Source organism: Mesoplodon densirostris, chromosome 11, assembly GCF_025265405.1.
Source record: "Mesoplodon densirostris isolate mMesDen1 chromosome 11, mMesDen1 primary haplotype, whole genome shotgun sequence".
Taxonomy (NCBI): Eukaryota; Metazoa; Chordata; class Mammalia; order Artiodactyla; family Ziphiidae; genus Mesoplodon; species Mesoplodon densirostris.
Window position 1 is genome coordinate 59648340 of NC_082671.1, and position 19087 is coordinate 59667426.

Here is a 19087-nt window from a genome sequence, read left to right on the forward strand (position 1 = left end):
ATTTTTTCATGTTTATGGGTTTTTTGGACCCCTAATATCTCTTTTTTCCTTTCAATTCCTTTTCCCACTAATCAGTTTTTCTCCTCTCTCTTTGCACTTCTTTCCCATGTTTTATGGCCATTTTCCTGATCATCAATAGATCCTCCAGAAGGTAGGCAGGGGAAGGGAGAGGAAATTAATCTTATTCACAGTATTACAAGACTTTACTGGTTTTGCATGGAGCAGAAATAAGCATTTTTTTCCTTCACATCAGATCTGTTGTATAAGTTTGCAATATTTAACCTTAACTTAAACTATTTTAAAGTTGATTTATATACTTCAGAATGTGGATAGATTAATTTTAATAGAGAAAAAAATACCATGGATTTATATTTCCAATTTCTGTACTTTTTCTATTACCTTTTGTATAAGGTAATCTCTATAAAATATTAACTCTAACATTCTGAATATTTGAGATTATCTTTCAGTATCTAATAAATATGACGCTATATTTAATGTTGAAATTATTTTTCTTCAGAAATCTGAATAAATAAAACATATAAGAATGAAAAAGAGACATCCTTGTCTCTAGGGCTATGCCATACATAAGTTACTGGAGGCAAATATTCACTTTTGTAATATTATAACCTTTGACATGACAGAATTATGTTGCACATTATATCATCAGGAAACATTAATGGATTCTTAGGATAAAGATAGTAATCTGAAGGAAGGAACTCTTTTGGAGACATAGTCCTAAATAACCAAGTGCTAAATAACCAAGGGTACTGTTTAGCTTTTTTCTTAGGATGATTTGTGTCATTAAATGCAGATCAAAACTGCTCTTAGGTTATTTACATTAATTATTTTCTTTATAATCAGCTTGTTAGAATATACATACATATATAATGTTTTAGAAGAGCAGCAATTGACTATGCATTAGATCATAATTTTTCAACATTTGAAGCAATAGTTATAATTTGATGGCTTCAGTTCATAGCTATAAACCCCACATAATATTGATGGGATTTCAAAATGGCAGTTTTAGACTTTTGAGGAGGTTTTGCTACAATTTCAGTTTTAATCTGGTTAAGTTCTTACATTACCAACAAGTTACTGAGCATTAATTTCAAGAATCTCAAATTGATGTGTGAACGCAAATAATACTTTGGATTTTGTAATTATACGCCCATGTGATAACAATTCCTGGTCTTATTTCTGGTAATGGGGAACTCCCTTCACTTTTTGAAATCATTATAAAACTAAATCCCAAAAAATAAAGTTTTTTTTTAAAATCCTAAGCCTAATTTACCTCCTTTAAATTTTTATTCATTGGTCTGTCATCAGCCCTCTTGAGCTATGCTAGATTTAATCCAGTATACCTTTTTTGTGTGTATGTGCCAGCTCTTTAAATATTCAGCTATTTAACTATGCTTTTATATGCTCTCTCCGATGAAGGTTCTCTTATCAGCTCAATAGTTTTAGATTCATCTGTTCCTAATATGATATACTCTGCAGATCCTTCTTTCTGCTTCCACTGTTTTGGAAAATCTCTGATTTTTCAAGGCTGTTTTTAAAATGTGGCAACTGGAACTCAGCCTCATTCCAGATGTGGCCTTGGCAGAATATAGTAGCTCTATTGCTTTCTTTCTCCTGAAATACTTACTTCTGTTGCACAAGTCATTGAAAGTGTTGGTAGAAGAATCATAAATTGTTGATCCATTGATCTTGTATTTAATAAACACATTTCTTTAGCTTTTAAATTTTAATTAAGCCCCTTTCCTACTTGGAGCATTCTGTTCTACCTTCAACTTAAATTTTATGTTTACATTTTATCCAGTGAACATTTTAGTGCTAAGTACATACTTAAATGGATTTTTTTTTGGTAATTTTTCTAGACAATACAGCTCTTTAATATATCAATTTAATAAATATGCCATATCTGTCTTGAGTTCTGGGGAAAGACTGACTAGATATTGAAGACCTTTTTCCAGACTGAGAGGAACATTGACTCTTTAGGGGTGACTCTTCAGCCACTGATGGAACTACCTTACTACAACAGTTTCATACTTACCCACCATGTCCATAGGGATATCATTTGAAAAGCTTTTTGTATGGACCTTATTGGAATCAACATATATTGTGAATATGACATTCCCCTAATTTCCTGCCTATTAATTCTACAAGGACCTTCCCCTGTGAAATGTTACCTCTTATTGATGAGCATTTAAGTGTTTGTAATTATTTGTTTAATATTTTCCTCTATGAGACTCAACAAGAAGTTTTACTCATCTGTAATTTCTGAAATCCACTTTTTTTTCTCCTTTCTGGAAAATTGGGTCTACATGTTTTATCTCCTTTATTGATCCTCTTAGTATACCAACAATGATTTTGCCTCTGCAATGGTATATGCTTTCACAACCCTGTGATCTAATGATTTAAATACAGAAATACTTGAACTCACTGAATAAGTCTTCATTGTCAGATCTAATGTATCTTGGGCTTACACTTCTTCTTAATTATTTCTGTCCCTTGCATCTTAAAGGTTGTTTTCATTCATCAGGAAGATAGAAACAGACAGCTTTGTTTTATTGCTGAATCTGTCCTAAAATTATGTCATCTGTCTTATATAATGGACATATTTCAACATAATTTTTCTTCCTGCTCTGAGAAAAGATACATCCAACTCATATATTTATCATTTCTTAATTCACTCTCATTTTTAGTCTTCCCAGTACAATTATTTCAGTTCAGATCCTGTCTTAACCTCCTATGGGATAAGGACAGTGTTTTGATAAATTTTATATTTTCATAGTTCATAGTCCAGTGGCATAAAGCAGAAATTCCAGAAACATTAAAATTATGAGAAATCTCCCTAAAGAGCATCACTATTCTTTTAAAATCTTACTCTTTTTTAAAAATCGTCTTTGAGATTGTTAGAATTTTAAAAGTTTTGTTATTTTTGAGCCGTTCTCCCTTTAGAATTTCAGGCTATGCAATCATTCTTGTATTTATTCAAATTTGTTTGAAATTTGCTTCCTTAGTATTTTAGGTGGTATGTATTATACTTTCTTTAGAATGTCTTTTGAAATAGAGTCACATTCCAGGCTGATAGTCACATCTTCCAGTTATCCATCATTTATGCTTTCTCATTTTTCATAATTCACTATATTTGAACAGCTCTCAATATTACTTCATTAAATTTTGAAGAGATGAAATTGTTAATAAGAAAATCCAATTTATCATGACTTTGCTCTTTGCAGAATGCACCTGCTAGCTGATGCCTAATTAGTTGATGCAGTCCATCACTACTATTATAATTTCACACTTTGTCTCTGTCCTTTTGCTTAAAAAAAAGACAAGGGAGCAATCTGGATTTTATTACAGTACTAATTATTTAGAAAGACTTCTTAAAGCCAGAGAAAAAAATAAAAAGTAGTTTAATGATAGAGCTACTAAAGTAAATCTTCTTTTTTTTCCCCCACCTCAGGGGCATAATCAACCCATTTCCAGCTTTGAAAGGAATCAGAGCTTCTCCACTTCAGTGTATTCACATAGCTGAAGGGCATACAAAAGCTGTGCTCTGTGTGGATTCTACTGATGATCTTCTCTTCACTGGATCAAAAGGTGCTAGTAGTTGTGCCATATGGATATTTAACATATTTTTTTTAATGATTACATTTTAACAGGTTTTTAAAAATGTCAAACTGCTTAAGACACATAAGAATCTGAGAGATAATCTCATTCAACTCCTGAATTATATAAAATATAAAATCATTACATAGTTGGGAAGAAAGTAAAACTTGTGTTGATGTTATGTGAATAGAATGGTGAGGGAATATATCTCCTTTTGGTAATTGAGCACCTAATACATGCAAAGCCCTGAGCTTAGTAATACAGGCTATATAAAAATCTACAAAAGGCCATTACAGTGTACTGTGTGGTAAAAAGAATAAGATGGGTAGCAGCCACCATTTCTTGAGCACTTACTCTATGTAGGAGACTATGCAAATTTTATCTCATTTAATTCTCACAATAACCCCAATGAAATACATGTTGCATCCTAATTTTACAGATGAAGGAGCTGAAGATTCAAGAAATTAAATAATTTTCCCAGATAAACTTAACTAGTAAGTGAAAGAGCCAGGATTAGAAACCTAGGTCTACTCATCTCCAAACCTGCAGTCTTAACCCCTTTGGTGCAATTGCAGGCAACTAGAAATTAACTGTAAACAATTTGAAGAGTTATAGACAAAGAGTTTCAGGGTTTCAGGAAAGGGAGAGATTATGCTAAATTGTGAAAAATAAGGAAGGCTTTGATAAGGGGGAATTTAAGATGAACCTTACAGGATTGTTTGGATTTGACAGGTAAGAATTGGCAACCAAGATTAGAGAACAGTGTAAGCAGAGACTTTGAGGTAGAAGTGGGTTTGGAAACTAAATTCAGTTGGATTGAAAAGTAGAGTATATGTAGGGACAGTGGTGGACAGTGAGGTTAGAAAAGTGAGAAGGAAGCATGTACAGGAATTTGGGAAGCTAGTCAAAGCTTTTAGCATTTAGGGATGTTACAAGGTGAGGGGAAAGTCTAGCTAGAACTTGTGAATTGTGAATAATGGCAAGTAATTCCTCAATTTAAAAAATTTGCTCTGTGAAAGAATTTTCTAATGATTCAAATTAAATTTATTAGTCCAAAATAATTAGATATTTAGCATGTCAAAAAAATAGAATAATTTTATGATTATGTTTTGGGGTCAAAAATGAAATCAATCAGTGACCCCTGGAGAAGAAAGTTGTGTGTATTCCCGAGTGTGGAGTGTGGTGAGTACATAAAAGAGTGATCAAAGAAAAATGTCTCAAAGAGGTTGATTTGGGATTGCCATTTTAAATTCAGGAGCAATTTGAAACAAGATTCTCTTGATATGTCTATTTCAAATTTTGTATAATTAGTTTTTAATACCAGATAATGCATACACCAGATATCCTGGCTTTCATCTAATCCTTTATACCTACTTTGCCCTTCAACCTGCTGCAAAATGTCAAGGATAGAGTTAGAATTCCTGCTGCAAGTTAATTAAATAATTACTGTTTCTTATCTCATTTTTTTTCTCATAGAAGAGAAATTGTTATTGTTAAGAGAATCTAATTTAGCTCATATTGACAGTATTTCCTCTTTTTTATTTGTTTGTTTTTAGATCGTACTTGTAAAGTATGGAATCTGGTGACTGGGCAGGAGATAATGTCACTGGGAGGTCATCCCAACAATGTAGTATCTGTAAAATACTGTAATTATACAAGTTTGGTCTTCACTGTGTCAACATCTTATATTAAGGTGTGGGATATCAGAGATTCAGCAAAGTGCATTCGAACGCTAACGTAAGTAACTTAAAGACAAACAGCATAAGGGGCAAATAGTTCTTGTATACAAAATGTAAGAAAAGATAGGCCTATTTTTTGTTTATTTATACCTATCCACTTGCAAAGAATATGAAAGTGTTTATAATAAGAACACAGATAAAATAAGGTGAAAAAAAACTTGAGAAAATAAAATACAATAACTCAATATTAAACAGGAAAGGAGAAGTCATATTTGACCTGTAACTAAATACACATTTCATATTTCCTCCCTCCCAAATAACTAAGGAATTATATTTTCATAGTATTCATTAATTGATGTAGTTAAATGATTTACATTACTTGCTTCAAATGAGTACCACTCCTTGGAAAATGGCTGAAATCACCATTATAGACTGGTAAGAAGTACTTGCAAAATTTAATTAGCATGTATTGAATAATACATGCTAATTAATTGAGGAGTTTTTTTTAAGACACTGCTTTGGTGCTAGCCTATATTTCATAACTGTAGGTTATGTTGGACAATTGGAGGATGAATTTGTTTTCTACATCTGTTATCATATATGTATGTGTTTAAAATATAGAGCAAATAGTGATTCTTTTTGCCATAAGATTGATTAACTGTTTTACATAATTAAAATTAAGGTGAACTCTGTTGATTTAAATAAGAGAAGGGAGCATAGGAATGGTTAATTTTTACTAATTTGTAGAGTGAGGATTATTAATATTTAAGTGCTATTTTATATTTTGAGAATTACTAATTATTTACTGTACTGAATACAGGTCTCTTGTGGAAAATTTTGTAGGAAAAAAACACTGTATCTTATGTTAGAAATTTACCAATCCAATTGACTCATTAAAATCAAAATCAGGGCTTCCCTGGTGGCGCAGTGGTTGAGAATCCGCCTGCCGATGCAGGGGACACGGGTTCGTGCCCCGGTCCGCGAAGATCCCATATGCCGCGGAGCGGCTGGGCCCGTGAGCCATGGCTGCTGAGCCTGTGCGTCCGGAGCCTGTGCTCTGCAAGGGGAGAGGCCACAACAGTGAGAGGCCCACGTACCACAAAAAAAAAAAAAAAAAAAAAATCAAAATCAAATTTGAAAAGATTGATTATAACTTGGTATTTTAGAAGTTTGCTAATAAAATGTTTCAAAATTTAAAAATACACTTACCATTTAGAATTTAGCTGAGGAAATAGAAATAAATCATATTTAAGTCATTCGCATATAGTAAGTAATTCTTATATGATTGGGTTAAAATAAACAAAAACTGAAAATAAAAAGTCCTTAGTGTCTTTAATTCATAAAGGCAAATCTTATATATGAAAGGAATACTGGTAGGCTTGTTCCTCAGGGAACTTCTGGAAATTGCAGGAAAATGAATTAATTTTGTGGCACTGTATCATTTGCTGAGTTTTTGTCTTTGTCATCTAATCTTTTCTGAATCATATTTAAGTCATCCCTAACAGGGCCCAGAATTCCTAGTGTTATAATAACTTACAAATTAAGAGTTTTAAGCCATGTCATCTTGTTTTCTTCATTCATTTATTCATTTATCTATCAAAATGTTTATTTATTAGGTGTATGAGGTGCTATGCTAGGCACAGTGCATACAGTGACCAAAGAACACAGATCTTCTTGTTGTCTACAGCCAGTTTCCTAGGAATTTAAGGAATTCTAAGACTAACTCTTGTCCAGAAATGTGACTTATTTTGCTTTACTTTGTCTCTGTTAAGGTCTTCAGGTCAAGTTACTCTTGGAGATGCTTGTTCTGCCACCACCAGCCGGACAGTTGCTATTCCTTCTGGAGAAAACCAAATCAATCAAATTGCACTGAACCCAACTGGCACCTTCCTCTATGCAGCTTCTGGAAATGCTGTCAGAATGTGGGATCTTAAAAGGTAGAATTTTAAAGAAAATGTACTTCCTGTATATGGCAAATGCAATTTTCACACATTAATAACATTAGTGTGTGTGAAATCTAATTTGTATAACCCCAGAAGTTAATATAAAAACCTAGACTTTTCTGTTTGATTCAGCACCTCTGAATTTCTATGTTCTCGTTAGCAAACTCACAATTTTCCTTTCTTTTAACCTCCATTGCTGGGGAAAAAAATATATGAAGGAAAATAGCCTTTCTTAATATTTGTCTATAAGTTGTGTTGTTTACCAGGAAGAGAACAAGATTCTCATGCTAGTTGCATCAGTACCTTTGAAAGAATTATTTTTTGAAAATCACTTATGCATCATTATCTCAAAAATTTCAGTTTACAAACCATATAACTTTAAGCGTAAATCTTCACAGGATTTTTATAAATATAGAATTATATATATATATACACATATATATGATGAAGTATTAAGGAGATGAAGTGAGTACAAAGAGAAAAATGATAAATTGAAATGTAAGGCATTACATCTTTGATTTGATTTTTTATTTGCCATGAAGTATGAGCTTTTATCCTTCATTTGAGTGTCTATTTTAGCTTCTTTTCTAGTTCTTAAAAATTTGGCAGCAAGGGAATATTTATTTATTAGTTATTTATTTATTAGTTAACAAATATCAATTATGGCAGGCACTATACCAACACTTGTGGTAGGTACTGGGGATAAAGACTGAGCAAGACAAATTTGGTGTCCATCTTCTTAGAACTCATCTTGTAATGGAGGATAAAGGCCATTAAAAGTCAATTACAAGATTCTGAGTAAAGTTTGTAATTCAGGTAATATCCCAGGTAATAATCAGGTAATAATCCCATCTAGAAGGGCTTTGTCAGTAGTAAATCAAAGGGAAATTTATTTTAGAAATTCTGAGGAAAACTGGTTATAACTTGTAACATTTTAATGCATGACTGAGAAAGTATTATAAGCATAATTTATAGATAAATAAATGAGAGAGAAAGAGAAAGAAGAAACACAGTCCTGAGAACTGTTTTAGAAAAAAAAAAAAGTAGAAAATTGCAAACAGTGCTTGTTTAAGAAAATTAGGAACGAGGCAAGGACTGGGTTTATTCTTGAAGATATTAAACTTGATTTGTAGTTGCAGTACCATGAAAGAAGATACTCAAAGTCATGACATGAGGCAGAAAAGATATCAGCTTTTGAAAATTTTTACACTTTCTTTTCTGCTGAAAAGTTAGATCCTTTTTCAAGTTGCTTGATTTCAGCAACATGATTAAATACAGATTCATCTTAACAAATTAACTAAGAAAAGAGTTACAAGAAATAATAATATTCTAGAAGGCAAATACATCTCTGTATTCCAACAGCTTGATTTGAGGAAGGACTGTGAAACAGAGGTTCCTTGTCACCCCCTGACAATGGGCATCATATGTTTTTCTACCAGTCAGATATATTCCTGGTCATTTTCATGTCTTTGTAATAATTGATGAAATGGACTACCTATTTTTTGACATACATGTATATACACATATGTGTGCATACATGTATGTGTATATGTATGTATATGTGATGTGTGTACATATATGTGTATGTGTTTATGTGAGGATATATGTTAGTGTAGTAAAATAATCTTACTTTCTTCATATTGTTATTTTCTAGTTATATCAGTGACATAGTTGTTTTAACCAAATTTCAAATTGGCCTTAATAACATCAGTCATATGTCTATAACATATTGAGACATTTAACAGATTAAGGTTTACCTGGACTTAGGTTAGATTTAAAATTAGCCTTTAGCAAGTTTTTATTTATTTATTTATTTTTACTACCTGAATGATATTAGCTGCTTTGGAATAACTTATTTAGGACTCCTCACACTTCCGTCAGAGAATTGATTAGTTTGGCCATTATTTTTACTCTTAATTTGAACAGAGTTGCATAGAGGTGGATTTAAATCAAAAAGAACAGTTTTAGCAAAGACTGTTGATTATTTTTGCTGAGGCTTAGGCTCAACATGTTAAGAAATATTTTCAAACAAAATTATTTTTCTTTCTTTTTAAAGGTTTCAGTCCACAGGAAAGTTAACGGGACACCTAGGCCCTGTTATGTGTCTTACTGTAGATCAGATTTCTAGTGGACAAGATTTAATCATCACTGGCTCCAAGGATCATTATATCAAAGTGTGTATAATAAAGTTGTTTAATTATATTCTCCTATTAAATGATAGATTAGAAGTATTGAGATGCACCTGAGACCCTTTTCTCTTATTCAGTTTTCTTTTTTCTCATTTCTAACCTTTGCTTTTTCTTCCTGATCTTTTCCTCACTCGGTTCCTGGTTGTGTTGTCTTATTATTTAAACATGTATTCTCACTTTTCATAGAAGATAGGTTGGGAGGGATTTTAAAAATTTTTTTGGCTCAGTCATCCAACTAATGCTTAAGTCTCATCATCACCACCGTTAATGCTGAACATGTTATGGTCTTCATATTTTATGCAAGTAGCAGATAAGATGAGGAGAGAAGCATAGTTTGATTCTGGAGATGTTAAATTTGAGATGCTAATAGAGGACCTTCTCATGTAATCCAGTAGGCCATTTGAAAGGCAAGTCCAGAGCTCAAGATAAGTTATGACTAGACATGTATGTTTCGGAGCTGTTCAAATAGAAGCAGATGGTTAAGGAGTTAGAGTAGTTGGCATGGCCAAAGGATAGGGGTTGATATGACTCAGTCTTGGGGAATCCTATAAAAACCAATGGGAATAAAAAAGAGGAAACAGTAATAAAGAGAGATAGGAAGAGTATAAGTACTCTTTTTTAGAAACTTTGATTAAGAAATAAGAAATCGGTTAGTGACTTGACAATAGAATGGTTAAGGTGAGAGGATTTTATATTTGGTAGACTTGAGCATGTTTATATGCTCAGGAAATGGGCTCAGTGGAGAGGGAAAGTGTGAAGAGTGAAGTGGTAGCAATTGGTGAATCAGATCAAAAATGTGAACCTTGGGAAAAAGTAGGTACACTTTAGCATCTGAAAAGAAGGGAAGGGTAAGAGAATGTTTGAGAATAAAAGGAAACTTTTGTAACTAGGAGGATGGTCCAGAAAATTTATTTTTGGTCATACTAACCTTATTAGGAAATCACAATTTCAACAGTTAAGAGAGATGAGAGCAACTGAAGGGAGTGAAAGGTTTTGAATAGCAGCTTTGGAGAATTTGAGATGACCACCAAGATTGCAGAGCTACCTAATAGTGTTTAAACAACAATCATATCATTTATTTGAATTTCAACTGGATTGATATGTAGCATTTTTATTATTTAACATATCATTTGTACACTCACACATGAGAAAATTGGTTGCCTTTCTTAAGAGCTTACAGACATGTAAACATGTGGCATGTAAGCAAAAGTAGTGTGAAGATAGGGATCAGGTTCATCCTGAGTCATTCATAGCAGGTTATTTTAGTTAACTTAGTAAAATAAAACAAATCATATCTGGTTAATATACATGTGTGTGTTTCTATGAATGAACATATATAGGTGCTTATTTGTAAGTTAAATAGGATGACTGCTTCCTTTCTGCTTTTATTTAGATGTTTGATGTAACTGAAGGGGCTCTTGGAGCTGTGAGTCCCACCCACAATTTCGAGCCCCCTCATTATGATGGCATTGAAGCATTAACCATACAAGGGGATAACCTATTTAGTGGTTCCAGAGATAATGGAATCAAGAAATGGGATTTAGCTCAAAAAGACCTTCTACAGGTAATGCAAAACCTTTTCATGGGATGCAGTGGGTATTTCAAAGTCACCAGTATTCTATATAAGAACACAAAGAGCCTCTATATAGATTTTCATTGTTTAGGGATGGTATCAAACAGGGCTTCCTCTTAAAGAGTGTTTCATCATCACCCACCAGAGTTACTAGTTATGAAAAGAGCAACATTCAACATTTAATGATATCTCCTAAATAAAAGGGGAATAGACTCTGATAAGACAGGAATAAAGACACAGACCTACTAGAGAATGGACTTGAGGATATGGGGAAGGGGAAGGGTAAGCTGTGACAAAGCGAGAGAGAGGCATGGACATATATACACTACCAAACGTAAAACAGATAGCTAGTGGGAAGCAGCCGCATAGCACAGGGAGATCAGCTCGGTGCTCTGTGACTGCCTGGAGGGGTGGGATAGGGAGGGCGGGAGGGAGGGAGGTGCAAGAGGGAAGAGATATGGGAACATATGTATATGTATAACTGATTCACTTTGTTATAAGGCAGAAACTAACACACCATTGTAAAGCAATTATACTCTAATAAAGATGTAAAAAAAAAAAAAAGTGTTGGAAGATCTGGGATTGCCCCATGCTTGTGTTTACTAAATGAAATCAGTCTTGCAGTAAATCAGTCAGTTTCTCATTTTGTTTTTGTTTTTTTGTTTTATGTACACATATTCCAAGGAGTACCAAGTTTCACTAAGGTCAAAGCAGTCTAAATGATTCCTCATCTGATTTTCATACATTCAACATTGGTGGTTCTCTCATTTCCTATAGAATGATAGTTGGATTGAAGTGTTCTGTCAATACAATCAAACATTGGTGATTTTTCCTAATTCCCAGAGGAAGAAGTTAGTTAGCAGATAAAATTATACTCAATTTCAGGCTTTTCCTTATAAATGTATGCATGTGTATGTATTGCAATTACTCCTACTTTCTTGCTTACAACCAGATGAAAACAAAATGAACAAGTAGCATGAATGTTAATAGAGAAAACCTGGCAACAGATGCATATATTGCACTCAGAAGCTTTTCTTTTATATATATACATTCTTGGATGTGACTTTTATGTTATGTATATAAATATATTTATGCATAAAATATGGTATATAGTCTGAGCTTATAATTATTGTTTACTCATTGTGAAATATATAGGTTAGCTCCAGCCTTCAACAAAAAAGCTTTAGGCCTCTATGTTCTCTTCCAAAATTTAAGGCAGTGATTTTATGAGAAAATCTTTATAGTCTACACACCAGGTTGTAGTTTTCAAACTAGTTGCGTGAGATACATTTTGGAGAAAAGTGAAATAGTTACTCCTTTTAAGAGAAAGTGATGTTTGAAAAAATTCTGTATACTTTCCAGGTGTTTTAGATTCTATAGATTTTTTTTTTAACATTCTAGGCCTTTAATACTGATAACACTGATGATAACTAGTGAGGCAAATTTAGGAGCAAATTACAGATTTATTTCTTTAAATCATGAAGAGTGACTTCACAGAAAATGATTTTTATGGTTTCCAGGCCAATTCAGTGTTCCAAATTTTGAATTTTGTCAATAAAAACTTCTGTAACTTATTTTGGTATGAAAATGTCCGTTTGGACTACTCCCCTTAAACTGCTGATTTTTCTTTTTTTTTCTCAGCAAGTTCCAAATGCACATAAGGATTGGGTCTGTGCCCTTGGAGTGATGCCAGGCCACCCAGTTTTGCTCAGTGGCTGCAGAGGGGGCATTCTGAAACTCTGGAACATAGATACCTTTGTGCCAGTTGGAGAGATGAAAGGTCATGAGAGTCCTATCAATGCCATATGTGTTAATTCCACCCACATTTTTACTGCAGCTGAGTAAGTTTCTGCTATGTGATCGTTCTCTATATTGTTTACTTGTATTCAGATTTAATAAATACTGTAAGTTGTAAATATCTGGAAATGTAGAATATATGAATCCTTTTATTACAGTTATTCTAATGTCTATTTATGATATCTTATTTATATTTTCTGAGATACACTGTGGGCACTGAGTTTGGGCTCCCCTGGTTACATGGTAATAGTGTTACTCCTGTGTCGGCTCTCTGATTAGACTAAGAAGTCTGCTGCCAGATCTTCCCCTGGCGATTTTAATTTTTAAAAAATCATTCATAAGTGACTAGTTTCTAAAAGTTTTTTCCACAAAGGCAACAAACTTGCCATTCTTCACATTTAGACCATTTCATTAAAAAAAAAGAAACTTTGTGCATCTTCCACCTCCTTTAAAGTTTAAGTACATAGTATTAACATCTACTTCCCTCTTAAGATGGCTGGATTGATTAATTTATTTGCTCATTGGCTTATTCATGATGAATCTCCTATGTGCCAGGCACTGTTCCAGACCCTTGGGAATAGAGAAGTGAACAAAATAGATACAAACCGTAGTTTCATTCTAAGGAGGAGAAAAGAAAATAAATAAGTAAAATATGTTACACGTTGAGAGGTGCTATGGAGAAAAATAAAGCAGGCAAGGGGGATGAGAACATCACTGGGGGGCTGGGGTTACACAATAGAGTGGTCAGTTAAGGCCTTACTGAGAAAGTGACATTTAAGAAGATGTTTGAAGGAGGTGTAGAGATGTGACCATAAAAATGACATAATATGTATATAAGTACTTTGAAAAGGAAAGCATATATACTAACTGTAATGTGAGGTGTTCATCTCAATCAAATGAAATGTAATTTCTCATGAATATCTATCTTGAAAATCTCCCTATGTCATTTGTGTACCAATTATGTTACTTAATTTAACCGACTGCTTGATTTGTCTGTCCTAAATGCACGATTACCCTGATTTTATTTTGAAACCTCTACTATATTTCTCTGGTGTCTCTTATTATTCGTGCTGTTTCCATTGAATCCCTCTTCTCATTTAGATTTACTTTCTCTCATCTCGAAAGTACATCAAAGCCATTTTTTTTGTGTTTTTCTAAGGTGTTTACCTTTGGTGCTTCATTGATTCTATTTCCAAGATGCATTACTTTCTTAAGAGTCATCACTTTTATTTGTTCCCTTGGAAATTTGTTTTGTCCTTAACAATTTATGGGAAATAAATTAATATCCCTCAAAGCTGTGGGACACACAAGATAAGACTATAAAAGTATTATGTATCACTGAGGTCTGGTCGGTGAGGTATGATATAATACTTTTCTTCCATGATACAGTTTTATTTTTGAAGAATTGAAATCTTTCTCAGTTTACCCATGGAGCATCAGATGCAGATGTATTTACCATGTAACATAAAATCAGGAAAATCGCCAGTAAAATCAGAAGGCCTATTTTCAAATTAGTGCTACTTATTTGTTATCTAAAAAATGTTTGTATAGGGCTTAGTATCTACCAGGCATTGTTCTAAGTGTTTTCAGGCTTTAACTCATTTAGTCTTCATAAGAACTCTAGACGGTGAGTATTATTATAATCCCTATTTTATAGGTGGGACTTTATAATTCAAAGTCCTTGTATAAGTAATTCTATCATATCTGATTTCTGGATCTGCTGTCACTGATTGATTTTTCTTATGATTATGGGTCTTATTTTTTCTGCTTCTATGTCAAGTAACATTTTATTGAATGTTGAACATTAATTATAGCATTGTGTTTTGAGTATCTGGATTTTGTTTTATTCCTTTAAAGAGTATTGGGCTTTGTTTGTCAGGCACATAAGTTACTTGTGGTTCAGCTCATATTTTTGAGACTTGTTTTTAACTCTTCTTGGATTTCTACTGAATGTCTTGAATGTTTGATGCTGTACTCCACTGGTCAAAACCTGAACATCTCATAGCCCTTTGTGAACTCTGGGATTTGTTTGACTTATACTCACTAGTAGTTTTTTGGTGTGGCCTTATAGTCTGATTCTACTCATGTGCAGCTTAGCCTTCAGTCAAAGGCATTAGGGGACCCCTATGTGGATTGATGGAATTCTTTTCCTATAGCTCCATAGTTCTTTTTGCATAGCTCTCTCCTCTTCTCTATCTGGTTCTACAAATTCCAACTATTTCACACTTACCAGATTTTTATTACTATCTCTTCAACTCTGATTCTGTGATTTTTCTGCTTGGTTTCCCCACATTGCTGTAGTCTGGAAAGTGCTGCCAGGCTGAGAGCCAGGGCCATCACAGAGGTCACCTTCTTTGCTTCCCCTTTCTCAGGGATTACAGGCCTGTACTACCCATTGCCCAGTTTCTGAAAATAGTTGTTCCAAATATTCTGTCAAGTTTTCACTTTGCTTACAACAGGAACGCTAACCTGGCTCAGGTTACTCTGTCATGACTAGTAGTGTAAGTTTGTTCATCTTAGACTTCATATGTCCAAAACTGAACTCCCGACCTTCCTAAGAAACCTGCTCATCCTAAAACCTTCTCCATCTCAGTTGATGGCTTGTCTGTCTTCTCTGTTGCTTAGTTTAGAAACCTTCATTCCTCTCTTTCTTTCACACTCCATATCCAATTCATCAACAAACTCTGTTGGTGTTCTACCTTTAAATTATACCTAGAATCTGACCACTTCTCACCATGCTTTTTGCTGCCTCACTGACCCTAGTCACCATCAGCTCTTGGATTACTACAGTAGCCTCCTAAACAATGTCCGTTTCCCATATGTAGTCTATTCTCAACACAGACACCAGAGTAATTTTTTTAAAAATACAAGTCAGATCTTGTTCCTTCTCTGCTCAAAACCTTGCATTGATCATCCATTTTATCTAAAGTAGAGGCCGTTACTTGATCTGACCCTTTGAGCATTTATCTCTCACCTTACCTTCTAGTACCCTCTGACGTGCTCCGTCTCTTAAAACACCAATAACATCTTTGCTGGTTCTTGAACATATCAGGCTCACTCCAACCTTAGGACATTTGCCCAAAGTGCCTTCAGAGATCCTGATCTTCTTCTAATGTCTTTCTCAATAAGAATAACCTTGCCATTTTATTTAAAGTTGTGATCTCTCCTATCGACTACCACTCCTGATCCTGAACCCCTTTGCCATACTCTTTAATCTCTCTATAACATTTATTACTTTCTAATAAACTTTATAATTTAATTATTTATTAAGTTTTATTGTCTGTCTCCTTTTGCTAGAATATATGATCTACAAAGGCATAGGATTGTGCTTTTTATTTATTTGTTTATTTTTAATTGATCCTGAGCGCCTAGAATAATGCCTAGAACACTGCAAGTTCCCAATAAACATTTGTTGAATGGATGGTTGTATAAATAAATGGAATGGATAAATGGGTGGATGAGTGAACATATCCCCTTCTGTTTTCAGTTACATGTGCTATGTGGGATGGAGAGAGATTATTATTTCCCCCCAGTTTTATTGAGATATAATTGACATACAGCACTGTGTAAGTTTAAGGTATACAACATAATGATTTGGCTTAAATATATAATGAAATGATTATCACAATAAGCTTAGTTAGCATCCATAATCTCATGTAGATTAAAAAAAAAAAAGAAAAGGAAAAGAAAAAAATGTGATTTTTTTTACCTTGTGGTAAGAACTCTTAGGGATGAGAAGATTGTTGATTAAAAATTAGAAAGCCTGGCTTCTAGGCTCAGCTCTGTACTCTACTATGTTACATTGAACAAGTCACTAAACTTTCTTTATCCTCAAAATGGACTACATAATCTTTGAAATACTTTTTAACTATACAATTCTATGGCAACTCGTTCTTTTGGCTTTGGGTTTGTTAGGAAATGGGAGAAAAGCAACACTCTCTTTTTAGAGCCACGAGAGACATGGTAAGAAATGTGATTGTCTAATGACTACTCCCCAGAACCCACATGTTAAGTGAATAAAAATAAGTTTTCTCAGAAAAGCTTTGAATTGTCTATGTTCTATGATAGGCAGAATGTTAGACTACTTCTTAGTAGCCTCCTGCTTTTTCTGTGGGCTTATGTTGATTTAACCTGAACATAATTCTTCCTGAATATCAACAGATTCACCAACTCCCTGGAATTCCTGCCCTGGCCCCCTCACTGTGATCTTACTCTGGGCTCTTATCCCTGAAGACCTCTGACCATGTCATATCAGTAAAGTCTTTAAGAGATGGAGCCAGACTGCCTGGTTTCAAATCTTGGCACTATCACTTATTTTGTGATCTTGGGCAAATTTTATTTATTTATTTTTTGGCCGCACCTTGAGACATGCGGAAATTCCCCGACCAGGGATCAAACCCACGCTCCCTGCAGTGGAAGGGCGGAGTCAACCACTGGACCACCAGGGAAGCCCGATCTTGGGCAAATTAATTAACTTCTTTGGACCTCAATTTGCTCATAAATAAATAGGGGAGAATAGCATTATCTATATCTTATGATATGTAAAGAGAATTAAATGCATTAATGTATGTATGGGGAACATAGTAACAATACCTGGCATATAGTAAGCCCTTGATAATATGAACTATTTTTAATTTCATTATTATGGGTACCTGTTTGGTATACCTATGGGACAATGTATATTTTTACTTACACCTATTAGAGATCTTTTCAGAAAATGTTTCCATGGTAAGTAATTCTACGAACTACTTCTTTATCTTTCCACCTCTTTTCACATGTTCATTTTTAATTTATTATTGTGTAGTGATCGAACTGTGAGAATTTGGAAGACTCGAAATTTGCAAGATGGTCAGCTCTTTGACACAGGAGATCCAGTGGAAGATATTGCCAGTAGTTAAACATGAATGAAGATAGTCATAAACTGAATACTGTGATTATACTCTATGTTCTTTATGGAAAATGTTGTCCTGCATTTATTAGGCAAAAACTTGTGAATGGGATTAACTGGAAAATATATCTGAATCCAACTGCTGAATATAAATGGTATCCTAATAAAATTGTGTACTATCCTGTGTGCTTAATTTTAATATCTACCAATGCATATATAACCTATCATTGATATGCTGCTTGATTTGCACTTATATAGTGGCTGGATTTTTATGCCTGGCTATAAAGAACATCTTCAAATTATTTGAAGTACAACATGTCTGCTTTTGTGACAGTCAGAAAATACACTTGGAGTACAAAGCAACCCACTGTTAACTCATTCATATAGTCTGTTCATATGATTTACATATTTAAAACATATTGGGAATGTTAATCAAACATTGGTTTGTCTGGTATTTATATCAGTCTACAGAGGGCTCCCAAATTTAAAAGCTCTTTTAATGTAATGGGGAAAAGATATGAGAATATTACTGATGGTGATTTTTCATAAAATGGAACTAACTTTAATCTGCTAACAAAGAATGTTAAACAGATTGTGTTAGATGTCGACATTTACTTGTATTGACCAAAGTTTTGCAGCTGTGCTATATTCTGTGCTCAGGACTAAAATGCTGTTAAATTGTTTTAGTAGTGCTGTGCATACATTCTGTGATGGGAAACATTTTTGATGTCCTAACAGAAATATATTTTGATCTATTTTCCTATGGAGTTGTTTCTATTATCACCCTTTAATTTCATTTTTATTTAATAGTAGTATTTCTTTCCCTTTTTATCTAATTTTTTATGTGCTGCTAAATATATTTTAAATGTACTATGTTTGCAAACCTTGGTAGCTATGATGAGAACTATATCACCTGCAGTGAGGAAAGCTATGTAAATAGGTAGATTGTAAAGAAAGAATGTCTTATGTTGTAACTATGAATTTTTAAATATTGTAGATTGGATTTTGCAAAAGGATGTATAATTTATCTGTCTGCTCAGAATATTAATTTGTAAATTCTGCAAGTTTAATTTTTATGTGGATAGTATGACACTAGAAAATATTGTCTTGTGATCTTTTTCCCCAAAAATATTTGTTTGTAAATGAAAGCTTAGCTAAGGCTTAAATAAACATGTCGCTGTGAATTATTTTTATTCTCTTGTTCTTTTCCTAATATGAAAATGGCCAGTGTTTGTAAAACTTTGTTTTATCTGTGTGATATAAGGAAAGACATTTTCTTGTTATCCAGTGCTACATAGGCATTCCTATTTTTGCTCACTAGACATGAAATATTCTTGAAAAATATAAACCATAACTTAATCTTGAGGAACCAAGGAAACTCACTATTTAAAGGAATTAAATCA

At 33.5% G+C, this 19087-nt stretch overlaps 1 protein-coding gene across 1 annotated transcript in view; it reads left to right on the plus strand.

The window, feature by feature from the left end:
* The window catches only part of KIF21A (kinesin family member 21A), a 165363-nt gene extending 146923 nt beyond the window's left edge, over nt 1-18440 (plus strand). The window contains exons 30-36 of the mRNA XM_060114106.1: nt 3470-3606; nt 5172-5352; nt 7067-7231; nt 9294-9411; nt 10820-10990; nt 12641-12840; nt 17601-18440. Coding sequence (XP_059970089.1) covers nt 3470-3606; nt 5172-5352; nt 7067-7231; nt 9294-9411; nt 10820-10990; nt 12641-12840; nt 17601-17694 — 1066 coding nt within the window. The 3' untranslated portion in view covers nt 17695-18440. The remainder of the gene's footprint in view (nt 1-3469; nt 3607-5171; nt 5353-7066; nt 7232-9293; nt 9412-10819; nt 10991-12640; nt 12841-17600) is intronic.
* The last annotated feature ends 647 nt before the right edge of the window (nt 18441-19087 follow it).